Here is a 24808-nt window from a genome sequence, read left to right on the forward strand (position 1 = left end):
TCACTGTAAAAATCCAGATAAAACATATGTGTATCGGTCTTATAACTAAGCTATCAATGTTTTTTTTTTCCAATTTTGGACAGATTTAACATTATTCTGATTTAACATTAACATTCTGTCCATTTAACATTATAATATAGTTGCGTGGATGATGTCACCATAAAAAGTATAAAAATCTGCTATAGGAATTTTCAAGTTCTTAAACAGGTATAAATAATTACGACTGTTTTTATTTAAGCCATATTTAAGTTCAGTTCAGTTCTTTATTATTGTCTACATGGGAAATTTGATTTGCAGCTTGGTATGACAACAACACAATTTATTACAAACAAACAAACAATGAATGCTGTAAAAATACAAAAATAGAAATACAATTACAGTATTTTCCTGCACTGTTCCCTCAGGGCAGAGTTGAGTTACATGCATGTAGTGAGGATTTAATATTTAATATTCAGACCTCAGACGTAATTACAGACTTAATCTCTGTTCAGAAGTTACGTGAGGTGAGAGTCGTATTCAGAGTCCAAAAGTTACATCAATATTTACATGAGGAAAGTTCCTGGTATTCAGAGTCGGGTTACGCAGCTGCTTAAGTGAAGTTTCTGAGCTCCACATTCAGATTATTAAAATCACCCGAGCGTAGTTCATGTCTCTGAGTTTGCTCAGACACGTCTGAGACGGCGTTTTCACTAACGTCTAGACCACCATCTTTAAACACAAACACTTTTAAACCCAAAAACTAATCAGGAATAGTAACTGCCCCTGAGTGAATAACTAAACCCTCACTGGGTTATACTGGGTTTAATGTAGATGATGTACTGAAAATAATATGCTGCAAATAACAGGAATAATGACTAACAGTAATTTTTATCATATTGTGAGTGAAGGTCCTACCTGCCGATCTCAGAACATTTCCCAGCGTCAGCTGCTACAGCGGCTTTGGAGTAGCAGTGATCTTTGTGTTTCGCCCGTAAAAGCAGAGTGAGGCAAACAATCAGAACAGCCACAATGATGAGCACCAGGCAAGCAATGCGGTACTTCTTTCCCATGGTCCTGTTCAACCACAGTGCAAAAATTAATAATGTTATTACAGTAATAATGTCACTACATTTGTTTTTGATCATCATAACACAATTACAAACACATTTTAATCTCTTACCTGATTGTTTAGTGTTCAGTGTTCAGTCTCAGTGTCTTAATGTTTTAAACTAAACAAATGTCCAAATTTTGAATTTCCCCGAGTGAAAAGAACTGCATACGGAGGAGCTGTAAATGCTCAGTGTGTGAGACGTGACGACGTGAACTAGCTGTTATTAGGGCTGTAATTATGTCCAGGCCTTAATTAAAGCTAATCAAAGGTGTAATTATCAGAGTCTGGGTTGTTTATTTGCTCATTTGTTTACAGTCTTGTACACTGACAGTAATCTACACATAATGTTAGTTACAATTAATCATCAACAGCCAGAAAACGAAGGTATGATTTTATCCCTTACATGTGATGAATTTGTGTTATTATATACAGTCAGGTCCATAAATATTTGGACACTAACCACGTTATTGTTATTTTAGCTGTCTACAGTATATAGGAGTTATAAGCCCCTCTTTTTAAGGGATCAAATGAAATTGGACAAATTAAAATAATCAGAAATTAAATTGTCATTTTTAATACTTGGTTGTAAATCCTTTGCAGTCACTGACTGCCTGAAGTCTGGAACTCATACACATCACCAGACGCTGGGTTTCTTCCCTGCTGAAGTTCTGGCAGGTCTTTACTGCAGCTGTCTTCACTTCCTGCTTGTTCTCGTGGCGTTTCGTCTTCAGTTTTACCTTCAGCTCAGTTGGATTTAGGTCAGGTGATTGACTTGGCCTTTGCAGAACATTTCACTTCTCTGACTTAAAACGTCTTGGGTTGTTTTTGCTTCAGGTCATCGTCCATCTGCACTGTGAAGCTTCGTCCAATGAGTTTTGAAGCATTTGGCTGAATGAGAGCAGATAATATGGCCCTGTACGCTAATTAAAGCCGAAAGTCTGCACTTTGTGCTCATATTCATTATTTAATTTCAATTCCATACCGTGATAACTACAAATGCCAAATATTTATGGATCTGACTGTACATATATATATACTGTGTGATTATTATTATTATGATGTGTGATTATTATTGTGTATCAGCAGTACTGCCTCCTTAAATAAAAGTCTGATTGATTCAGGATGATTTCTGCAACGTGCAATTTCTCATAATATGTCCCATATTTTCACCCTGAAACACGGTAAATATGTTTATATAGAAATATTAGTGATGTGTTTAGTGATTCTGGTGTTAATCTGTAGGTTGGTGCTGTATTTTAGTGGTTACTCTGGCATCACAATACTTTAAGGGTTAAATAAACACTGTGTAATAAGTATAACACTTTATAATAAACAATTTATATAATATATAATTTATAATAAACACTGTAATAAACACTTTATTATACAATATTATTTAGAGTGGTATATTTAGAGTGGAATACTAATATAAAACACTATTGGTGTTATCCTTGTGCTCTAAGAGTTAAATAAACACTAAGGGTTGAACACTGTAATGGATTAATAAACTATGTATAATAAATAAACACTCTAGATTTTAATGTTTAAATAAACACTTTAATGATTCAATAAACACTATAAGGATTAAACACTATTAGGATTAAATAAAGATTATGAGGGTTAAATAAACACTTTAAGGATTAAATAAACTCTATAAGGGTTAAATAAACACTGTAAGGATTAATTAAACACTGTAAGGAATAAACAAACACTGTAAGGATTAAATAAACACTAAGGGCTGTTGGTGTTAATCTCAGAGTGGAGTAAACACCTTAATATTCATATGACTGAAAGAAAGTGTAACTCAGAACACACTGTGGTTTGGATTTTTGCTGCTTTAACACACACACACACTCACACACACACTCACACACACACAGAGCTCAGAGTCCCACCTACTGAACACCATACACACATGCACGCGCGCACGGGAAGCACGGGAGCACGGATGCACAGTGTAGCTGGAGCTGTAGCAGTGCTGTCCGGTGTTTATGTGTCGAGGTGTTTGATGCGTGATATAACGGGGGGAACCGGAGCAGCGGCTCCATGAGGAAGCTCGGATAAGAAGAGGAAGAGGAAGAGGAAGGGTAACGGACTGATCTGCGCGTGCAGTGTTTGTACCGGAGTCAGCCATGGGCTCGAGACTGAGCCGCCAGAGCAGCCTGGACGGTGGCGGCGGAGGCTCGCGCAGGAGAGGAGGAGGAGGAGGAGGAGGGCGGCGGAAACGCGCGGACAGCGGCGGGGAGCGCGAGCCCAGTGCCCCGTTCCCGGCCGCCGTGATGCTGCTGAGGACCGACAGGCTGCGCGCGAGCGCTCAGAGCCCGTACGTGAGACGGGTCGCGTGGATCCGCGACATCCAACAGCTGCTGCGCGAGAGGAAGGTGGAGGAGGCCGCGAGCGTGCTGAGACAGCTGAGGAAGGTGAGGAGAGGGAAATACCGTAAACAACATCACTCACACACACACACACACGCACGCACGCACACACACACACAGTGATACATGAAGTATTGCAGTGTTGAATTTACTCTCACAGTGTTGCATTAACACAACACAAATAACAAACACTATGAGATGTAACTAACACTGTGCTCGTGTTCAGCAGATGGAAGGTGAGCAGGATGGAGGAAATGCTGCAAAAACATAAACACCTGCAGCCAGAAACGAACACCTACAATACAGGACTAACACTTATACCATTACATCAACACCTGTAACGTTAACGCACACAGCGTGGAATTAGCACACAGTGTTAAATTACCTTAATAACCTTGAAGTGTTTCATACACGCATGCTTTCTTACAGTGACATATTAACAAAAGTATCACACAATGTGTGCGTATAATTAACACACACAATGTTGATTTGACTCTTACAATGATGAATTAACACTTGAACACACATGAGGACTGTAAGAATTAACACAACACGCTGGGCTGCCTGTCAGCTTCTGTTAGAAATCCCGCTGTCACTGATGCGACAACTGTAGGTGTTAATGCAGCTGTACATTTGATTTCCCAGCAGCTGTTTGTGTTAATTCAACACTGGTTCATTTAAGGATGCAGGTGTTTGTAAGATAATGCAGGTGTTAATTCAACACAGGTTCATTTAAGGATGCAGGTGTTTATAAAATGATGCAGGTGTTAATTCAACAATGGTTCATTTAAGGATGCAGGTGTTTATAAGATGATGCAGGTGTTAATTCAACACTGTAAGAGCTCATTTAAAGATGCAGGTGTTTATAAGATGATGCAGGTGTTAATTCAACACTGGTTCATTTAAAGATGCAGGCGTTTATAAGATGATGCAGGTGTTAATTCAACACTGTAAGAGCTTATTTAAAGATGCAGGTGTTTGTAAGATGATGCAGGTGTTAATTCAACACTGGTTCATTTAAAGATGCAGATGTTTATAAGATGATGCAGGTGTTAATTCAACACTGTAAGAGCTTATTTAAAGATGCAGGTGTTTGTAAGATGATGCAGGTGTTAATTCAACACTGGTTCATTTAAGGATGCAGGTGTTTATAAGATGATGCAGGTGTTAATTCCACACTGGTTCATTTAAAGATGCAGATGTTTATAAGATGATGCAGGTGTTAATTCAACACTGGTTCATTTAAAGATGCAGATGTTTATAAGATGATGCAGGTGTTAATTCAACACTGTAAGAGTTCATTTAAAGATGCAGGTGTTTGTAAGATGATGCAGGTGTTAATTCAACACTAAGTTCATTTAAAGATGCAGGTGTTTGTAAGATGATGCAGGTTTTAATTCAACACTGGTTCATTTAAAGATGCAGGTGTTTGTAAGATGATGCAGGTTTTAATTCAACACCATACAAATTCATGCAACACTATGAGCTTTAATTCAATGCTGCTGGTGTTTATAAAAATATAAAAATAGTGTAGGTGTTAATTCTTCTGTGGGTGTTAATTCTTAGCATCTGATTGATGTTTGAAGTTCAGTGTTGTACAAGTTAATTCAACACTACAGGGATGCAGGGACACATGGTTCTACCTAGAACCTTTAAGAGCTCGCCCAAAGGTACAACCGAAGAACCTATAATGGTTCTAGATTTGACCTTTATTTCTAAGAGTTTAGCTATCCATAGCCAAACTGTTTAGTCATAAACACTCTCTCTCTCTCTCTCTCTCTCTCTCTCTCTCTCTCTCTCTCTCTCTCTCTGTAGTTAATTACTTTGATGGTTTGACAGCTCATGGCACAGAGCAACATCTCTAATCAACTCACTGAGACCGCGCAGTGTGTGTGCGTGTGTGCGTGTGTGTGTGTGTGTGTGTGTGTGTGTGTGTGTGCGCGTGTGTGTGTGTGTGTGTTTGTATGTGTGTGTGTGTGTGTGTGTGTGTGTGTGTGTGTAAAAGAGAGAGAGAGTATAGATAGATGGCTTTTGCTGATGAGGTGTGTGTGTTTACATTTCAGGGTCTTTTATATGAACTCTAATCTTTTATTAAAACTGACTTACATTACCTCTGAGTGAGTGTGTGTGTGTGTGTGTGTGTGTGAGAGACAGAATTGGTGTGTATTACCTGTAGTGTGTAACAACCTCCAGAAACCTCTTTTCAATTAAACACGTAATTATCACTTTATACTGCAGTAAAAACACAGACTGATCAAATAGTTTGAAAAATTTCTGTGATGTAAGCTGGATGTTGTTGTGATGTAAGCTGGATGTTGTTGTATGGATGGAATCCATAGCAGTTACATTAGCGTTTGGTGCAACATGAAATTACAGTGAAATTTACTCATATGGAGTCTTTTTTTTTGGGAATTTATCAACACATTTGAGGTAAATGTTGACGTTCCTGACAATTTGGTGCCATTTTCAAGCTTCAGCTGTCTGTATAAATGACTTAACAGGCTACGTGGTGGCTAACTAAATCATTAGCCTCAGCCACTAGCTAGCTTATGCTTGTGTTTATATTTAGCTGTTGCCTAGCAACAGGTTTCCCACTATTTTAACCACTTGAATGTCATGTTTATGAGACTGTAATAAGACTGCAATAATGCTCTTTTTTAACTAAGACGTATAACAGTAATCACAATTACGTCAGCTTCACTACAGCTAGTAAAAGTGTGTCATTAGAGAATCTGGCAACCTGTGTATCTTTCTAAGTCTATATAACTACAAACTTTAGATTATTAATATTTTTGGTTATTTTATTTGTTGTGTGGAAAAGATGTACTAGGCTGTTTAAACGTAATATATTTTGTATTATGGTGGACTAGTAAAATTGAAACGTGTGTGTGTGTGTGTGTGTGTTTGTAGGATCTGGGATTAGAGGGAACGTCCCTGAATGACATTTTATACAAAAACGCCGCTTTCCTCAACCTGGTGGATCCGATTTCACACGAGCTGCTGCTGAGTCTCGCTCGAGACATGCAGTGTCCCAAAAAGGTGAGGGGAAATGTTTCACGGTCAGAAACAGAGCAATGCATTCTGGGTAAGTTGTGTTTCTGACATCTACAACAAAAGAGGACTCAACCAAGGGGAGAATCGGTGATTCACGCGCTGTAGGATTGACTCATGACGGTGTTTCTCAGTCTGTCGCTGCTCAGAGTCTGGAAGTGTGTGTGTGTGTGTGTGTGTGTGTGTGCTGCTCTGATTGCAGACTGGATTAAGATCCTCATCCACACAAAAACACGATGATTGACACTGCGACTGAAAATCTGCAAATCAAATGGAGAAACTTAGAGCTGCGTGATCGGAATATTAAAACAGTAAAATATTCAGAGTGTGAAATATTCAGGAACTGATCCAGCTCCAGCAGCTCCACACCATATGGACAAAATCTTCAACTCTAATTTTGCCTCCTCTAACGGCTCCGACACGTCAATCTGGAGTTTTAGCGTTAAGCTGATGAGAGAAGGAGCAATCTGATTGGCTGTTCACCCGAATAAATCAGTATAGAAGAAGAGAAACTGAAACGCTGTCATGAGCTATATTTCACAACAAAATTCTCTAACAGAGCTGTTTAAAGGTGCGATTAGTGTTTTTTAAATCAAAACAATATGTAAATTATTCAGCAATGAATCACAGAGAGATAGAAAGAGAGAGAAACAGATAGAAAGACTGACTGAAAAAGAGAAAAAAAAAAGAAAGAAAAAAAGAGAAATTACACATAATTTCTATTCAGGACAATCAGGTGATCTGTCAGTCCAGAAAGTTCCACCAAAATCACTGACTGCACCTTTAAACCCCGAGCTGAGCGACGGTAGCTTGGCTAGAGTGTTTGATTATGTTTCACTGCATGCTGCTGCTCCAGATAGTGTACTAACATACTACAGCACTGAGGTGTGATTTGTGATGCAGCTTTATCTTATCTTTTTTCTTTTTATCTTTCGTTTGCTTTTGACACTGAATACACCCTGCTGCCTCCTGTTGGTATGGAGAGGTAATTCAGGCATTTAAAAATAAATCAGTGCAACTTCACAACTACAGGACTGTGTTTGTGTGTTTGTGTGATTGTGTGATTGTGCGTTAGGACTCGGACATGCTGAAGTCGTCAGATAAAATCTGCAGGCAGCTCATCTATCACCTGACACCGCACTCGAAGTGGCTGAGACAGAGCATGAGCCGGAGAAAAGCCCAGGCCTGGTAATAAAACCTTTTATTTATTACACAAATCACACAGATGTTTAATCCACACATCATCATGTTCCTCCTTCTTCTTCTTCTCCTCCTCCTCTTTTCTGTACTGAGTACACTCCGGAGTGTTTATCGTATCAGGACTACCACATGGATTACTCTTTCTTTCCAATTTTCCAATCAGTGCTAGGGTTATGTAACTGTGACCAGGCGAGTGCGAGAATTATTTGGTAAGAGGGTGAGATGAGGATGAATAAGGAAATATTTTCGCTGTGTAAAGCACCCACCATGCAGTTTAAAGGGAAAGTGATAGGAGAAATAACCTTCTCCTCTTATGAATCTGCCATCCAGGGCATGGATTAGGAAAAGAGTTGTGAGAGGATTAGCATGGATGTTGAGCTGATCTGCTAGTGTGTAGAAAAATTTAGAAAAATTAAGTTTGTAGCTGCGCCAGAATCTCAGAGGGCTACGACATAAAGACGATGGTCTTCAGTAACTCCTTTAATTTGGTACGCAGATGGTTAGTATTCTTGGGACTGAGGCAATTCAGGCAATTCAGTGCAGTAAAAATCCTCTACACTTGTCTGGTTTGCTGCCGTATTTCTCCTAGTGCTAGCTGTGTCGAGTGGAATGGATTAGAGGACATGGAAGTGCTTACGGGGTTTGAACATTTTTAGAACTTCCTCCACAGTAGAACCAAGTCACCTCAGCTCATGCTGATGATCTCTAAATAGCTTGCCTTGTTCAGAAACCGCTTTGAGAAGCTCGAGTTCTTCTCGAACCAACGCTTGCTGTTCGCCGGCTGTATCCATGCAACGGTGAAGTTGTGTGTCGTGGTCACAACAAGCGGAGATCAAAATTCAATTCAATTCAGTTTTATTTGTATAGCACAAGGACATTGTCACAAAGCAGCTTTACAGAAATATATACATTTTCCAGATATAAATTTTAAATTTATCAATTTATCCCTAATGAGTGAGCCAAAGGTGATGGTGGTGAGGAAAAACTCCCTGAGACGATATGAGGTAGAAACCTTGAGAGGAACCCGACTCAAAAGGGAACCATCCTCATCTGGGTGACACCCGATTACCACAAGCAAACAGATATATGCAGGCTAGGCAGAGATACGGAAATGGAAACTGCTTTTGTTGAGGTCAATACCAGGATCAATGAAAAGTAGAAACGGTTGGAAGTGCAAGCTTAAACACAACCGCAAAACTTGGTGTGGCTGTGGCTTGAATAAACAGTCTTTCTCATGAGAGTGCCAAATAAGTAACAGTTGATTTAGTAGGTAGAATCTGGAACGTACTCATGTCTGGACTAGCTCAGATTGGGATCTAGTGCTTCGGATGTGGTTTGACAAGGATCTGGGAGTGAAACGTCCTTCCCTTCTATTTTACTTTCTTTTTATCCCTCTGCTCTTCTTACCTTCCTTCCCTCTCTCGCTCTTCCCTCAGTAAAGCCCTAGTGGTGTCTTAAGGAAAATGAATAGATTTACATTAGCTGGTTGAATAACTAACAGGTTTATGATAGACTTCTGAAATGCAGGCTGTGTTTTGGAGAAGATCAGATGTTGGGTTTCTGGTTAGCGAAAAATCTTCCAAAATCTTCAGCTAGTCATGACTAGTAACCCAAAGTAACCCAAAGAAACAGATATGACAGTTTATTTTAGATCATAATTAATAAGATTCCTTTAGGTTATGTTTAGAATCCGTGCGATCAGGTGAAACACTCCTACGAACACAATAAAACCTTCACAGATTACAGGCGTCTGTGATTCGTGTCATGAAGACCAGTGTTGTGATAACAGCTAAAATACGACGTATTGTGCAGTCTGATGTCTGTAAAAATCTGATGTTAAACTGGTCAGGTTTTTTGACAGGATGTTTCTGTAACACAGCGTCCTGATGTTTCCACCAGTTTTTTTTCCCTGTAATCTGTCGTTTTTCTCTCCCTGTCTCCGAGTTACAGAGCGAGGTCATAAGTCATGAACGCTGCTGTAATCTGTGACAGTGAGACTGTAGATAAATGTAACGAATTAGAGCTCATTATGGCTGTACCATTAATCACACACACACACACACACACACACACACACGAACAGAACCTTTTAAATGTTTCTGTGGAAATCGGTTCAGACGTTATGACTGATGCGGCTCCAGACTGCTGTTAAAGCATAAAGCACAGATCAATAGCACTGAGTGTGAGTGAGTGTGTGTGTGTGTGTGTCATTTTGGCTGTCCTGATAAAGCCTTTGAATATCCTAAATTACCCACAATGCCCTGCTATATTACACAGAGAGACAGACAGAGACAGAGAGACAGATAGATTGAGACAGTTTAGTGTGTTTTGATGATCGTCTACAAGCTTTAACAGCATTACAAATAACAGGATCTATAAATATGCATGAATATGCAAATTTGGCAAACGCTCCCAAGTCCTCCTACGATCTCAGCTAGCCAGTTATCTAAAATATATAACATTCTACATTACCAACTTTAGCTAAGTTAGTGAGCTTTTAGCGTAGCATGCTGGCTCTTAGCATGGATGTTATGTGACTTCATGACATAACAAAGTGCACTTATACGTAGCTCCGCCCAAATCATTTTTACTGAGAAAGTCGGTTATGAAATAAAAACACCCCCAAGTTTAGTAATTATTTTTATTTTGAGTCTGATGATATTTCCAGTCTCAAAAGGGATAACTGCAATTCGCTAATGCTAACTGTCTTTCTCTTTGCTTGTCTCTGTTTTCTGATGTTTTTGCCCTTTTCTCTTATTTATTTATTTTTTGACTCCAGTCACTTTGACTTCACACATATGCAGTATTTTTAGGTGCATGAAAACTAGAACATGGTCTTACCTCCAGCTGAACGTGATCCTTTCACTCCAGGAGTTCTTCTAAATCAACGCTAGTAAAACAGCAGAATTGATGTTTCACCACTCAGGTTCCAGGAAAAGAACACAAGCAATCCGATCGAGCTCTGAATAAAACACTGGTTTATTGTTGCATTAATCAGGAAGCGGTGTGTGTCGGGGCTTGTCTGATTTTGTTGGAATTCCACACACACACACACAGACACACTGCAGCTCTATCCAGGAGTAACGTACATGCTACTAGTGTGGAAGATCTTATCTGTGTCACACTGACCCTTATCAAGTACAGCATCTCCTGAGGAAACCTACAGCGCTGTACCAGACTGCAGAAATCTCCTCAATGTCCATAATAAGATAGCTAAAAAAATGCTGGGATGTTAGCAAGTGATTATTTGTAGGTGAAGGTCACATGCATGGTGTGTAAGAAAAACACATTGAAATAAAAAAAAAGAAAAATGATACGTTCATGGACAAAAAGTTCATTGTTATCATAATATAAAAAATAACCTATCTCGAAGGAAGCACATGTTAGCCTTCACTATTGCTAATTAGTAATTACTAATCGCTAAACCTGTGCAGAAAAATAAGAATCTAAACCCTGAAAGCTGGAAAAGTCGCTCTCTAATACCAAAGCATTCAAAATGCCCGCCCACCTCCACTGTGATTGGCTGGTAGAGATGTGAGAACAAATCAGGAGCGAATCTATCAAAAACGCTATATCATTTCATCTTCTTCACACATGTTGTGGATTTTTCTCCAAAAATGAAAGTCAGAAGCCAGGTCAGAGCAACACATTCCTTTACTCGCACAGAGTATCAGCCAGAGAGAGAGAGAGAGAGAGAGAGAATCTCCTTAACGTTCTTCAGCTCTTCTCCTTTTCTTGGATGTAGCGAGTGCCTTGATGAACAGTACTTCTTCATCTGCTTTCTGTGGCGTGTGTAGATGGAGACTGAGAATGAGATTCACCATGCTTTTCTGGAATCCGCTTCCTGTGACTGATTTTTCATTTCAGGATCGGTGTCGCTCTTCTTCACTTGGTTTCCACCATGGATGGGTGAAGTTGGACAGGGAGCAGATGTCAGATTATGAAACACATCCATTTTCCATTCTCTTGTTTTTCCCTGTATTAGTTACAACCTTTTATACACCTGTTAAATGCTTCTTTCTGCCACTTAGGGAAAAAATATCCAAGTTCACCTTTAAACATTCTTCTTAAATGGACCCTTTGTCCGTCTTTCTTTCATCTGTTCACATTCTGTCAAGGTTCTAAGGTCTAAATGATCATTCTCACCAAATAAACCATTGGTGCATTTATTCCATAATTTAACCTGACAACTTTCTTATCTTTCCATTTTTCATACATTTCTTTCACCGGCCCAGACAATTCCCTCTTATTTACGCTTCCCGTTCTGCCTCTGTAATTTTCTAGAAGACACTCAATAGCAGAAGAAGAATAAAAATTCCTTTTTTGCTTCTAGGAAAGTAATTTCCTACCTCGACTCTCTTCTCGCGTATCGGTTTGCTGGAGCTGTAGACTTTCCGTCGCAGTTTTCCCCTCAGTGCACTTTTCGATTTCAGGTGGCTGCAGAAACTCACAGTTGGTGTTCACAGATGTGATGGAGTTTGTGGCCCACGCAGAGACGCTAACACTGTTGTGGATTTCTCACCAAGCATCAGAAACCAAGTCAGAGGAAAACGTTCCTTCATTCGCATAGTATTCGTATCATCCGGAGAGAGAGAGAGAGCGAGAGAGCTTACTTCTAAACACTCTTCAGCTCTTCTTCACTGGACACACCTGTCAAGCATCTGTATTTTCATACATGTTAGCAAGCTCCGCCCACAGCTGTATGTGCCAGACCAGCTCAGAGATTTCCTGTCATGTACACACACTCTCAGTATTGTTTCACTCACATTCCTGTTCTAAATACTAACGCTGAATTCGAAGTGCCACTGAAGCAGGAAGACGGAGTTCTGTCATTTTCGACCTCCGCGCGTTCAAGCTGCAAAGTGAGGAAAAAAACACAGACGCCTCTGTGTTCATCTTTTGTTAGCAACCAGCTAGCCAGCTAACTGTGCTGAGTGCTGGATATTTACCTCAGAAAAGGGAGCTGTAGAGTCAGTGTTATAGATTTAACATGTGAACACGTTAATGATCTAAAGCTAATGTGTGTTTATCCGTGTATAACTCATTTAAATTAAGAAGTGCTGCTGTGTTTACTACTGATGCTGTGAGACGCCATGTTGGTTTGACCTCACTTGCTGAACTCGGAGTTGAGAAAACAATCCAGAGTCCCTGAGTAGGAATTCTGAGGTCAGGGGGTGTTTTCATTGGTTTTTCCAAGTCGGAGTTTGGGAATTATGAGTTACTGTCTCTAGTCAATTGCAGTATAAATGCCGAAGGTTGCTATCTCTCAACACCACATCACTTATTATACTTAAATGAGAAAATAAATCATTCACTACCGTACATAGCTATATTTATAGAAAATAAACCAGTATAGTGTTTATCTCCAATAATCAGTTATTAGTTATTAGTTATTAACAGCTAAATACATTTTAAGTAACTTATAGCTTTACGTATTTAAAATTGTACTTTGAGATGAATCATACGAGTAAAGATCATGTACAACTAACAATGTTTTTAAAATGATTTGTTTATTCAGTAAAAATGTATGAAAGTGTCAAAGTGCCGCCATTGTATTCAGATATTGCTGTTTTCTGCCCCGCCCCCTTGTTTGATGGACAGCTAAGATCCTCCTGCTGTTTTAATAGACGTAACTCCGCCCACTCATATCAATTATATACCTACCATTAAATATTGTTGCTATGGTCACAATAATTCCTTTAGGCTTTATTTATTTCCTTGCAGTGAGAAAGTGTGAATATTGGGTGAGTCTAAAACGTTATTTATAATTGTTGCCATGGTTACATTGTATGTTTATGCGCTGAAGGTTTTTTCCGTAGCTCTGTGTTAAGAGGCTCAGCCAATCAGAAGAGAGTATTTTCCATACACATGGTCAGTAGGCTGCCTAGGTAGGGAGCATCTTTGGGTTTTAAACATCAGCAGTTTTATTCGAGATACATTATCGTGCTAAAATCTCAGTTTATGGTAAAAGATCAGGACGTGATGTGATATGAGGCGTTTCTGTGACAGACGGTACAGCAGCTGCTCCCTCTGTGAAGCGAGAGTCTGCATCTCACACTCGTCACAGGTGTGACAACCTACTCAGGTGGGAAAGTCAGGCGTCGCCATGACAACGGCTTCTCCTTATAGGAGGGGAATTCTCACTGAGTCTCAGTGGGACAGATTTGTGAATCATCAGCTGCTAAATGTGCATCAGTATTCACTCACAAGTGGACAATTTCCTGCTCTACCCAGGGCTAAATATTTTGACGTCAGTCTTTCGGAAGGTCTCTCGAAGGACGTTGCTGATGGAACCGGTCTGCTGGTGATGTTAATGTTGGTGATGTTAGCAAGTTATTCTAAGCTACTCCAAAAACGGACTCTCTGTGTAAATCTAGCTAACTGTCTAGCTCTTCATGTTTAGCTAACGTCCCCCAGTGACAGCCCTTTAGTGCAACACGAGCTAGTGCACTGGCCTTTCCCTTTATACACACTCCAGATCAGAGTCCTACTGCATCATGGGAAATCTCCCTTCATTTATTTGCCGTGGTATTTAGCCTCGAGGGTGAGAAACGAGAGAAAAGACAAATAGATGGAGAAGAGAGCTGACAGCCAGTGATGGAGTGTGAGACAGAGAGCAAGTGTGAGAGAGAGCGAGAGAGCGTGCAAGAGAGAGAGAGTAAGAGAGAGAGAGAGAGAGAGCAAGAGAGAGAGTAAGAGAGAGTAAGAGAGAGAGAGAGCGAGAGAGAGAGTAAGAGAGAGAGTAAGAGAGAGAGAGAGAGAGCGTGTGAGAGAGTAAGAGAGAGAGAGAGAGCGTGTGAGAGAGTAAGAGAGAGAGAGTAAGAGAGAGAGAGAGAGAGAGCAAAAGAGAGTAAGAGAGAGAGAGAGAGAGAGCAAAAGAGAGTAAGAGAGAGAGTAAGAGAGAGAGAGAGAGAGAGTAAGAGAGAGAGTGAGAGCGAGAGAGAGTAAGAGAGAGAGAGTAAGAGAGAGAGTGAGAGCGAGAGAGAGAGTGAGAGAGAGTAAGAGAGAGAGAGCGAGAGAGAGTAAGAGAGAGAGAGAGAGTGAGAGAGAGTAAGAGAGAGAGAGAGCGAGAGAGAGAGAGAGTAAGAGAGAGAGAGAGAGAGAGAGTAAGAGAGAGAGAGCGAGAGAGAGTAAGAGAGAGAGAGAGAGCGAGAGAGAGTAAGAGAGAGAGAGAGTGTGAGAGAGTAAGAGAGAGAGTGAGAGCGAGAGAGAGTAAGAGAGAGAGAGTGAGAGAGAGTAAGAGAGAGAGAGAGAGCGTGTGATAGAGTGAGAGCGTGCGAGAGAGAGAGAGTCGCTGTGGGACAGAATGAATAATGAAAAAATGTCTGAATCATTTATGAGTCTGCAAAAACAAAACTGTTCTCCGCTTAGCTGTGAATATCACCTGTCTCTTCACAGTTTAAAGCTGAACAGCTGTAACGTTTATCTTAAAATCGAACACTCATACAGCAATCTGCTTAAAATCTCTGTTCTCACACAAGTTCAGAGGCAGATCTACGGGTGGGTCGAGGGCAGCAGCCGCCACCCCGCTTCTATTATTCAGGGTTGAGTTAAGCATGCAGTGAAGATTTAATACAGAAATTCTGTGCACCTGTATTCAGAGATCAGATGTAACCACAGACTTTATTCAGACGTTATGCATGAGGGGCGGAGTTTTAAATGCATTACATTATGATTTCATGACCTCAGTTTAGTATCTTCAGAAAGCTGTGCACACCAGTAACTGTCTCAGCACGATATTAAACAATATAATGCCAATAAATAGGACGTGCTGGATCAAGTGCTATTTTAGAAACCATTTTGTGAAATTAAACCTCTTTCAGTCTGCATTTTGTATCCCTGATATTTTTTCAGATTTAAAGGTGAGTGTTTGTGTTTGAAGGTGGTGGTCTAGACGCCATTGAAAAAACCCCTCTTGTGTTCTTCTACTACTCAAGAAAACTACGGCAACCTCAGAGATGTAAACTACACACAGGTGATTTTAATAATCTGAATGTGGAGCTCAGAAAATCCACTTAAGCTGCTGCGTAACCCGACTCTGAACACCAGGAACTTTCCTGACGGAATTACTGATGTCATTTTTGGACGGCCCACTTTCTAGACCAACACCTTCGACTGAGATAACGACTGATGATTGAGAATAAACAAAAAAACATTGTGCTTACTTTCTATATATTTATATAAAACATGTGATTTTGTCACTGCATATAATCCTGATCATGTGAAATAATTGTGCTGAAGATCTCAATGAAGATCTAATCAGTGTGAAATTTGTGTATTGTTAAATATTAATTTTCGTGTTTAATTTGAGGGCTTTTGGCTTCTTGTGCTCATTGAAGGAGTCCAGCGTGTGACAGCAGCGTCACTTGATGACTCACACACCAGATATCTGATTTGGATCAGACTGTTCTGTTCAGGAATGTCACTGAGAGACCAACTGTGTTTTTACAAGAACTCATCAGATTTATTTTAACTTTACAGTTTGTTATTACAGATTTGGATTTATAGTTAAAATGGAGGATAAGACATCAGACAGAGCAGTATTGAAATTGTGTGCGTGTGTGTGTGTGTGTGTGTTGTGTCATCACATCCCAACATGATTAGACAGAAAGTGACAGGAAGAAAATAGTTCACACACACACACACACACACACAGAGTTGCCAGGAGACACGAGACAAATGAGATGAGACGAGACGAGACGAGACGAGTGACCGTAATTGAAAGTGACACTTGATCACAAAATAGAAGCCTGCTCAGACGCCGCAGAATGTGCTCTTTTATTTTGTGTGTGTGCGTGTGTGTGTGTGTGTGTGTGTGTGTCCATGGGCTGCATCGCCATCCACACATCACTACATCACTCTACCAAACAGTGTTAGAAATGTTAGTGATGTTATCTAGCTGTTAAAAGCCAGTGGCTGTGTTCCAAACCACACGTGTAGTGTGTGTGTGTGTCTCAGTGTCTCCACGATTGTGTCCCAAATCATATAAACAATACATCAACTGTAGAGCTGCACTATTCTGGCTCAGGCGTTAGTACAGTGCTAATGGGTTTGGGACGCAGCCACAGGAGTTTTCCTTTAAGCTGAATATTGAATCCAGCCTCTGTACGATTTCCTCCAGATGCTGCGTTTCGGTTTTGTTTCCGTCTGATCGGTCATGTGGGTCAGCGAGAACTTTTAGCACATCACGCTCGAGGACAGGACACGCAAGACACCAACACTTCACTTCACACGCAGTGACACAAACTCGTTGTCTCCGAGCGCGCTCAATAAGGCGCTGACCTTCCCGCTTTTTTATTTCTGCGCCTCACAGGGTCGGTTTTGATCTGAGCTCTCGCTAAAGAACCTTCAAAGCAGCAAGAAACGTCGCACAGAGGCGGAGCCGGAGGTCAGAATAATCCCCTCAGATGTGTGTGTGTGTGTGTGTGTGTGTGTGTGTGTGTGTGTGTGAGTGTGACACAGAGCTGTGATGACATGAGTTATATTTGGAAAAGAAATTACATTCAGGCCAAGTTACACAAAGGAGTCACGACTAACACTAACACTAACACTACAGAGGACACTCTATTCCTACAGTGAGTGAATGAATAAAACACTAAAGCTGCGCTGTCTCAAAACACACACACACACACACACACTTCTGTACTTTTCGATAATTTCCTGCTATATGTTCTGATTGGCTGCGAGCAGCACATTGTGTTCCAGAATGAACTGACTGTCTTTCCAGACGCAGAGCCACGGGTTTATAAAAGCGTGTGTGTGTGTGTGTGTGTGAGTGTGTGTGTGAGTGAGAGAGATTGATCCTGTTAATGGAACTCGTGTCATAATAAAGCGAGCTGAGAGAGTGATGGTGATGGAGAGTGAGACAGATGGATAGGAATTGAAATGCTGAGATGAAAATGCATTAATGGGTGGGGCTAGTGAATATGGGCGGAGTCTCACAGTCAAAATCACACCGAGCTACGACAGATCTTTATTTTCAATTTCTCTCATTTTTGATCAAGTTTATATGGATATTCTGTTTTTTTTTGTTTTTTTTTGCTGTTTAAATTAAAAAGGTATCAATATATAACGCAAGACGGTGATTCGCTTGTGATATAATGTTGATATTGTAGTAAATTGTCGCAATACACTTTTCTGAGATATCGGTATTGTCAGTATTTTTATTATAATAATAATGATAATAATAATAATAATAATAATTCTCCACTCTGATTGGACGCAGCTGATTAGATTTGACTATTTACTACTTTTAGTTTACTACTATAGTAAATAGGTATTATAGATATTTATTATATTTTTATATTTATTTAAATCTTTATTGTAAAATTTTGCAGTTTTTCTGCTTTTCAGTGCTTTTTATATTTTTTGTTGTTTTTTTATATTTTCAGTGTTTTTTAAATATTCGTTATTTTAATATTTGTAATTATTAAATAAAACAATCACTTTTGCTGACAGTTTGTTAGTGTAACGTATATCTCAGACATTTCTTCACCGAGCCACTAGAGGGCGCCCTCCACTAAAGTTTCTTTGGATACTCAACTCATTTCCTGTTTGTTATTATGAAAAGCATGTGGATCATTCAGTCATTGTGAATCCGTCTAGTTTACCTGACAATCTTGTGTTATTTCTGCGCCATCGAGCCTCTTATCAGGTACAGCGCCCCCTGGGGGATGAGCCTATCCTCTGTCTTTCCCAGAAGCCAAAGCTAAAGATGACCGTATGTCAGAAGCACTAGCACAAGTCTGTGATCGTCTTTGTGGAGAAAAACAGAACGTCAGGATGAACAATAAAAAAGATGACAATGGTTACGTCCATATTGATCCGGATAAATCTGAAAACTGCATTTTTGTTTTAAAACATTTCCGTCTACTCTGGCGTTATCAAATGTTCGAAAAATTGCTCGTCCACACTGAAACGTCTGAAAACACTCACATGCCTGTACTGTGCGTGCGTAAAAACGTAAGAAGCTTTAGCCTGCGTCATTTCCACCAGGCATTTAGTTAATTTCTGTGTCTTAGAATTGATGCGGCGACGTCGAGGGAAAAGCACCAAGTTTTTAAACGGACAGACGAAGAGGTGCAGTTGTAGCTGCGCTTAACCCGAGACTATAAAGTTTTTCAGTTTGAGTTAATTGCGTAACATGACTAAAAATACATCACTGTTTTTGAAGATCTCTGTTTTCTCGGTCCACACTACAACTCTCAGTCTCAGTGTGAACAGAAGACCAAAATGTAGAGAAAAAAGATGCGTCTTTGAATTTATCCAGATTAATGTAGACGTAGCCAACGACGCTGCAGACACACACTAACCTCTGCCTTTTAACCTCGACGCTCGTCATTGAGCTCTACAGGACCATGAGCAGCGTTACGGTGTAAATCAATAATAATAAAATCACACCACTGATGGGAAGTCACTCACTCACTCACTCACTCACTCACTCGCTCGCTCGCTCGCTCATTCGTCATCTTAGTGCACGTCCACTAACTGGTTTATTTTCATCAAGAATGTCTCTAGGTCTTAGCTAGCTAGTTTCACTAACTACATTTTCCACAGTGTGTGAAGTATTGCTACTATTTTAAATTAACTAGTTGATCAACTCTGTGGTTCTAATAAACATTTTATTTTCTTAAAATACAACATTTTTAATCTATTAACCCATGCTAGCTACTTGTCTGTTAGCTTGAAACGTAAAAAATAAACAACTTGACTGCACCAAATATTTCCTTTATATTACGATATAAAAATTCTCACGTTACAGGAAGGTGACATCATCGTGCTGTTGTGTTAAAGAAAATTACTACGTTTATGGCTGTAGAATTTACAGACGAACTGAAAATAAAAATGATTTTAGACTTTTGGACCAGAAAATAAATAAATCACTACTTATAATTTTCTAATTATCGACTTTTTTCCCCTCTTCAGGCTGAAAACGACTCTTCAGAAGAAGCTCTGTAGCGACTCGGTGGATCTTTCTGGAATCCCCCTGTCCATGCGGGACATTCGACACGTGGCGTATTACCTCCAGACCAGCGGGGGCGCTGTCATATCCGTGGATTTGAGCTTTACTGAGCTGCGGGATGAAGGTTTACGAATCCTGTTGCCTGTTTTGGGCGTTTTGCCCAAACTCACCACGCTGGCGCTGAACGGAAACCGTCTGACGGTGTCCATCATGAAGGACCTGACCGAGGCCGTGAAAAGTCCAGAAAGTTTCTCGTGTCTGGCCTGGATCGATCTCGGGAACAACGTGGACATATTCACCATGCCTCAGGTAACAACAACACCGCTAACAAACACCTGCAACAAACACGTGCAACAACACCGCTAACAAACACCTGCATCAACTCCGCTAACAAACACCTGCATCAAATAAATTGCTGTTAAATAAATTTACGTTATTTAGTTAAATAAACGATGTTGCGTCTTGCATATTCATGTACAGATTCTGTTGTTTTTCATAGTCTTGTTGTATTTTAGGCATTTCTTGGACAATTTGACAATTTAAAAACGTTAATATTCTGTGTTTCGGTTCTTTACAGCCCCTCCTGGTGGCGCTGAGGCGGCGCTGCAGCTTAAAGAGCAGTTTGCCCACCATTTACGAGTACACAGAGGGGCAGCCATATTGCTACCGTATGGAGAGCTCCATTGAGGAAGCGAGCCTTTACGAGGAAGACGAAGAAGAGGACGAAGACGAAGACGAGATGGACGACAAGCTAGATGTGGAGCAGTGGAGCATCGTAGAGCAGAAAAGTTCTGGAAGTTTCACCTTGAACTATTGCGAGAGGTGAAGCTAACCTTTGACCTTTAGCGTTACCCATCACTGAGGACGTAGAGACGAATTTGAGGAAGATAGAGGGACGGAGGGACAGATGCCGCCTCTCTGAACCACTTGTCGTCGCTCCATGAGTTTCCCCGTTCCCCATCGTGGCTTTATTGTGATCCAGCACCATCACATTCGCACAGGAAGTCAAACGGCGGCAAGAAAAACGACACAGGGCTTGATTAGCGTAAAAAAAATCAGCCACACACTCACCGTTTTAGCCGTCGATGCTCCTGCTCCTTGGCGCTGGGAAGGGGCGGTTCATTGGTTCTTTGGCAGAACTGTGAGAAGATTCGGAGACGTCGCTTTCTTCTACACACAATATAAAAAATAAATAAATAAATAAACACCAATGAAAGATCCAGAAAAATCCAGAAAGAATGGATCAGCTTAGCTTGATTAGCTTGATTAGCTGATTAGCGTCCTCAAGGTGTTTCTAAACAAGGAGCCCATACGTTTAGCTATGGAGTAGTGGAGTACTGTTATGTGTGTTTGTGTGTGTGTGTGTGTGTGTGTGGTCAGATTTGGCACACACTGCCGCTGCCACACATTGTCGCTAACATCACTAAACACCACTGTGTTCTTTGCTAATCTTCCAACAAAAGCCATGAGAGCAGCTCAACAAACCCGTCACGTGAACGCTGACAAAACTGCTACGTCAAGACTTTTTTTTTCCTAGACGTCCGGTCGTCACTTAGCGACACGCATCTGCGAATAATGCTAAAAAATATAATATATATAATATAATATTGTGATGTGTTCCTTTTTGTCAAGGCTTTGCTAGCACAGAGTGTAAACCGCTAACAGTCTCTCATCATGCCTGTGTTCATTATTATTGCTAACAAATATCATCTTTATGCTAATGTGTGACTTTTTCAGATTAACATATTACATCAAATTAGCCTAGATAGCTCCACGGCTAATTTTAGCATCACTGTATAAGGTATTAAGGCTCTATGTTAACCATGGCTTACTAAATCAACAGTGCTAACAACATAATACACATGCTAGCAGTTAGTCACTTTAATCCAGTCTACCACTTCCTATATTAGCCTACTGTTAGCAATTAGCATTTCACTCACTTGGCTAAGACAAGAAGGGCTAGCATGACTAGTGTGACTGGAGCTCCAGTTTTCGCTACTTCCTGTAGCCATTTCAACCCTTTAAAGAGGTTTTTTGCACATTTTAGCCATTTATTGTAAAGGCTAATTTTATTTAATGTCAATGTGAAATACTCGTAGCGTATTAGCGTGTATGTGAAGCTGGTATTTTTCTTCCAATATTACACACACACACACACACACACACACACGGAGTCGTTTGGGACTAAACAGACTGTAAACGATGATAAAACTATAATATTCCTGTGATATAGTGTGTTGTCTTTTCCACTGTGTGTATACGTGTGTGTGTATATATATGTGTACTGCTGTAACATTGTTTTAACGTTGTGTGAGCGTCTGTGATTAGTCGTACTGTGCTAGTGTTGGTCCTGTGGTGTTGAGTCTCCTGTCCTCGAGTAGTTGGAGACTCAGTTTGTCCTTTCACAGGGCTCAAGCAGCAACGACAATATTTAAAGGAGCAAAAATAATTCTGCGAACTTAAAATAAAACGTCCACAAAACTTTAAAACATCACACATTACATCACATCACATTAAGATAAATTACACATTGAGGTAATCAGACATTAAGATAAATTAGACATGGAGGTAAATCAGATATTGAGGTAAATTGGACATGGAGGTAAATCAGGCATTGATGTAAATAGGACATTAAAGTAAATTAAACATTGAGATAAATAGGACACTGAGGTAAATTAGACATTAAGGTACATTAGACTGTGAGGTAAATCAGATATTGAGGTAAATTGGACATTGAGGTAAATCAGACATTAAGGTAAATCAGATATTGAGGTAATTAGGACTTTGAGGTAAACGAAACATTGAGGTAAATCAGGCATTAAGATAAATTAGACTCTGAGGTAAATCAGATATTGAGGTAAATTGGACATGGAGGTAAATGAGACACTGTGGTAAAGAAACATTGAGGTAAATGAGAAATTGTGGAAAATTGGACATTGAGATAAATTGGACATTGGAACCATTTCATTTTTGGTCAAATGTCAACATGCTAAAACATTTACTCACAATAAAGATGTCATTAGCGTTAGCTGGGTTAGCCTCTCAGCTGAGTGAATTTTCTACCAAGAATTATTTTAATTATTGAATCTTATTTATTGAAGCCCTGACCCTAAATATATCGACACTGTCGTGGGATCAATAGAAACAGTCGTGTAACCTGTGTAGTGACACTCCTGAGCTGTAACCCACCTCTGTTTCGACTTTCTTTCTACGCTGCCGCTAGCTAGACATGCGTCGATAGTCTGCTATCTTGTCATGTTTGACATATATATATAATATTGTTAGCATGGATACCTCAAAATATTATCACTCCCCTTGCATTCAGTTTGGGAAAATGGTGCCTTAGTGGGGCTTCATTGTTTTTTTTTTTCCAAAGAAAATATCTGTTGCATCCTGTAGTTAGCATGAGGAGAATCTAGTTAGCGGTCGAAGCTAAGTGTTATTTATCACCACATCTGAGGTAAACGTCGATGTTTCAGATAATACTGTCTTGTTTCCACGGTCACTGTGTCTTTACATTGTCCATATTTTAAATACTTAAGGGCTAGGTAAGTCATTAGCTTTGTTTTTAGCTAAATATCGATATGTTATAATTCAGTGTTCATGCTGCTTACTTGCCTAGCAATAGTGATCTATTGAATTTTACCATTTGAACGTCACGTGTCACGTTTTAAACGTCCTACACTGAACACACTAATATAACCAATTACAATAAATAACATTTCATTATGATTAAAAGTCATATTAATGTTTGTAGACTGCTATATGTTGTTCTCAAGATGACATTTTTACCTAACTAATGTAATGTTACCACACAGTTAACATGTAGAACTTGCTAGATAGTGATAATTAGCTAGCTAGCTATGCTAGTCAGCTTTTTTTTAATAGCTAGTGCGCGATTGTGTCCCTGTAGCACAAACGTAGCATATTTCAGTAAACAATATTGATTGCAGTCATATCTAAAGTTCAGCATCGGCTCATGCCTAGCCCGAACGCAGTGTGTTATTGTTCACAACAAAATCGGGTGTACACTATTAAATCAAGTTGCTAACTGTGCGTTTGGTTATTGTTATCGTTTCTGTGTACGTTTGTATAACGCGTCTCCGTGTCTAACTGGTGTGTGTAAGAAAATTGTGAATTAAACAATAATTTATACGACTGTTACAAGACACTTGAGTAATAAAATCACTGAATATTGAAATCGTGTGCTAATGGTTATTGTTTTTTGAAAACGCACTTTATTTTAGTTTTAAATATAAAATTGCTGAATAAACGGAGCGCAAAATGATGTGTATGTTACAGTCAGAGCTCCTTACTGCACACCACAGAGGAACCTGAGGAATCATTGATCAGTTTTCAATAAATATCAATAAAGAGATTTAAAAATATATATATACATTTTTATGCGTAACAAGAATGAGCTTTCAATGAAGCAGTGTTAAAAAACATACAGTATTATAACATGAATATTTCTGGAGTCACTCTGCCTCCTTGTGGCTGAATTAATACATCATTATAATAATAATAATAATAATAATAATTATTATTATTATTACAAGTAGTATTAGTTGTTGTAGCAGTATTAATAATAATAATAAGATAAGAATACATTTTATAAATACATTTGCAGACTCAGTGAGCACAGCATCACTACCTCTTCATTTTTTCAGGATTATTATTCACATTAACGATACTGTGAGTGCTAAATATCGCAGTATATTATCTAGTTGATTATCAGGACATGCCTTGTAGCAACCGTGTAACCATTATTAACCTATACATTACCAATATTATTATAAATAATGTACAACACTATTATAACACTGAATTAATCCTTGTGTTCAGTGAATAATTTATTTTCACATGTTTCTACACATGCTACTCCTGAGATATCAGTGATCTTGACCCCTTCTGCTCTCCAGACCTGCCTGATCCATCCTGATGCCCTACTCCTGCTTGGAGATCTCATCACTTGGAAACCACTCGCTGAAGCTGAGGGTCTCCAACACACACAGCCTGAAGATCACTGAGATTACTGAGGATGACCTTGCTTACTGAGGATGCTTCCACTTAGAAACCATGAAGATGGCTTAGGACTACAGTTGCTATGATAGCTTTAGGACTACAATT

The 24808-nt window shown here is 39.6% G+C and overlaps 2 protein-coding genes across 5 annotated transcripts in view; one reads left to right on the forward strand and one right to left on the reverse strand.

Moving 5' to 3' along the window:
* The window catches only part of ggt1a (gamma-glutamyltransferase 1a), a 48300-nt gene extending 37424 nt beyond the window's left edge, over positions 1 to 10876 (reverse strand). The window contains exons 1-2 of one of the 4 annotated variants that reach the window (XM_053236138.1): positions 1160 to 1304; positions 895 to 1053 (exon numbers count right to left, since the gene is read on the reverse strand). In XM_053236138.1, the coding sequence (XP_053092113.1) occupies positions 895 to 1049 (155 nt within the window). In that variant the 5' untranslated portion in view covers positions 1050 to 1053; positions 1160 to 1304. Of the gene's footprint in view, positions 1 to 894; positions 1054 to 1159; positions 1305 to 10557 lie in introns of those variants that run through there. The other 3 variants (XM_053236137.1, XM_026945852.3, XM_053236139.1) reach the window with 3 other exon arrangements.
* On the forward strand, positions 2959 to 23944 carry lrrc75ba (leucine rich repeat containing 75Ba). Its single transcript, XM_026945859.3, has 5 exons — positions 2959 to 3510; positions 6376 to 6504; positions 7592 to 7704; positions 19642 to 19987; positions 20256 to 23944. Exons 1-5 carry the CDS (start codon positions 3223 to 3225, stop codon positions 20502 to 20504), a joined length of 1125 nt encoding a protein of 374 aa, XP_026801660.3. The 5' UTR covers positions 2959 to 3222; the 3' UTR covers positions 20505 to 23944.
* The last annotated feature ends 864 nt before the right edge of the window (positions 23945 to 24808 follow it).

Source organism: Pangasianodon hypophthalmus, chromosome 8, assembly GCF_027358585.1.
Source record: "Pangasianodon hypophthalmus isolate fPanHyp1 chromosome 8, fPanHyp1.pri, whole genome shotgun sequence".
Taxonomy (NCBI): Eukaryota; Metazoa; Chordata; class Actinopteri; order Siluriformes; family Pangasiidae; genus Pangasianodon; species Pangasianodon hypophthalmus.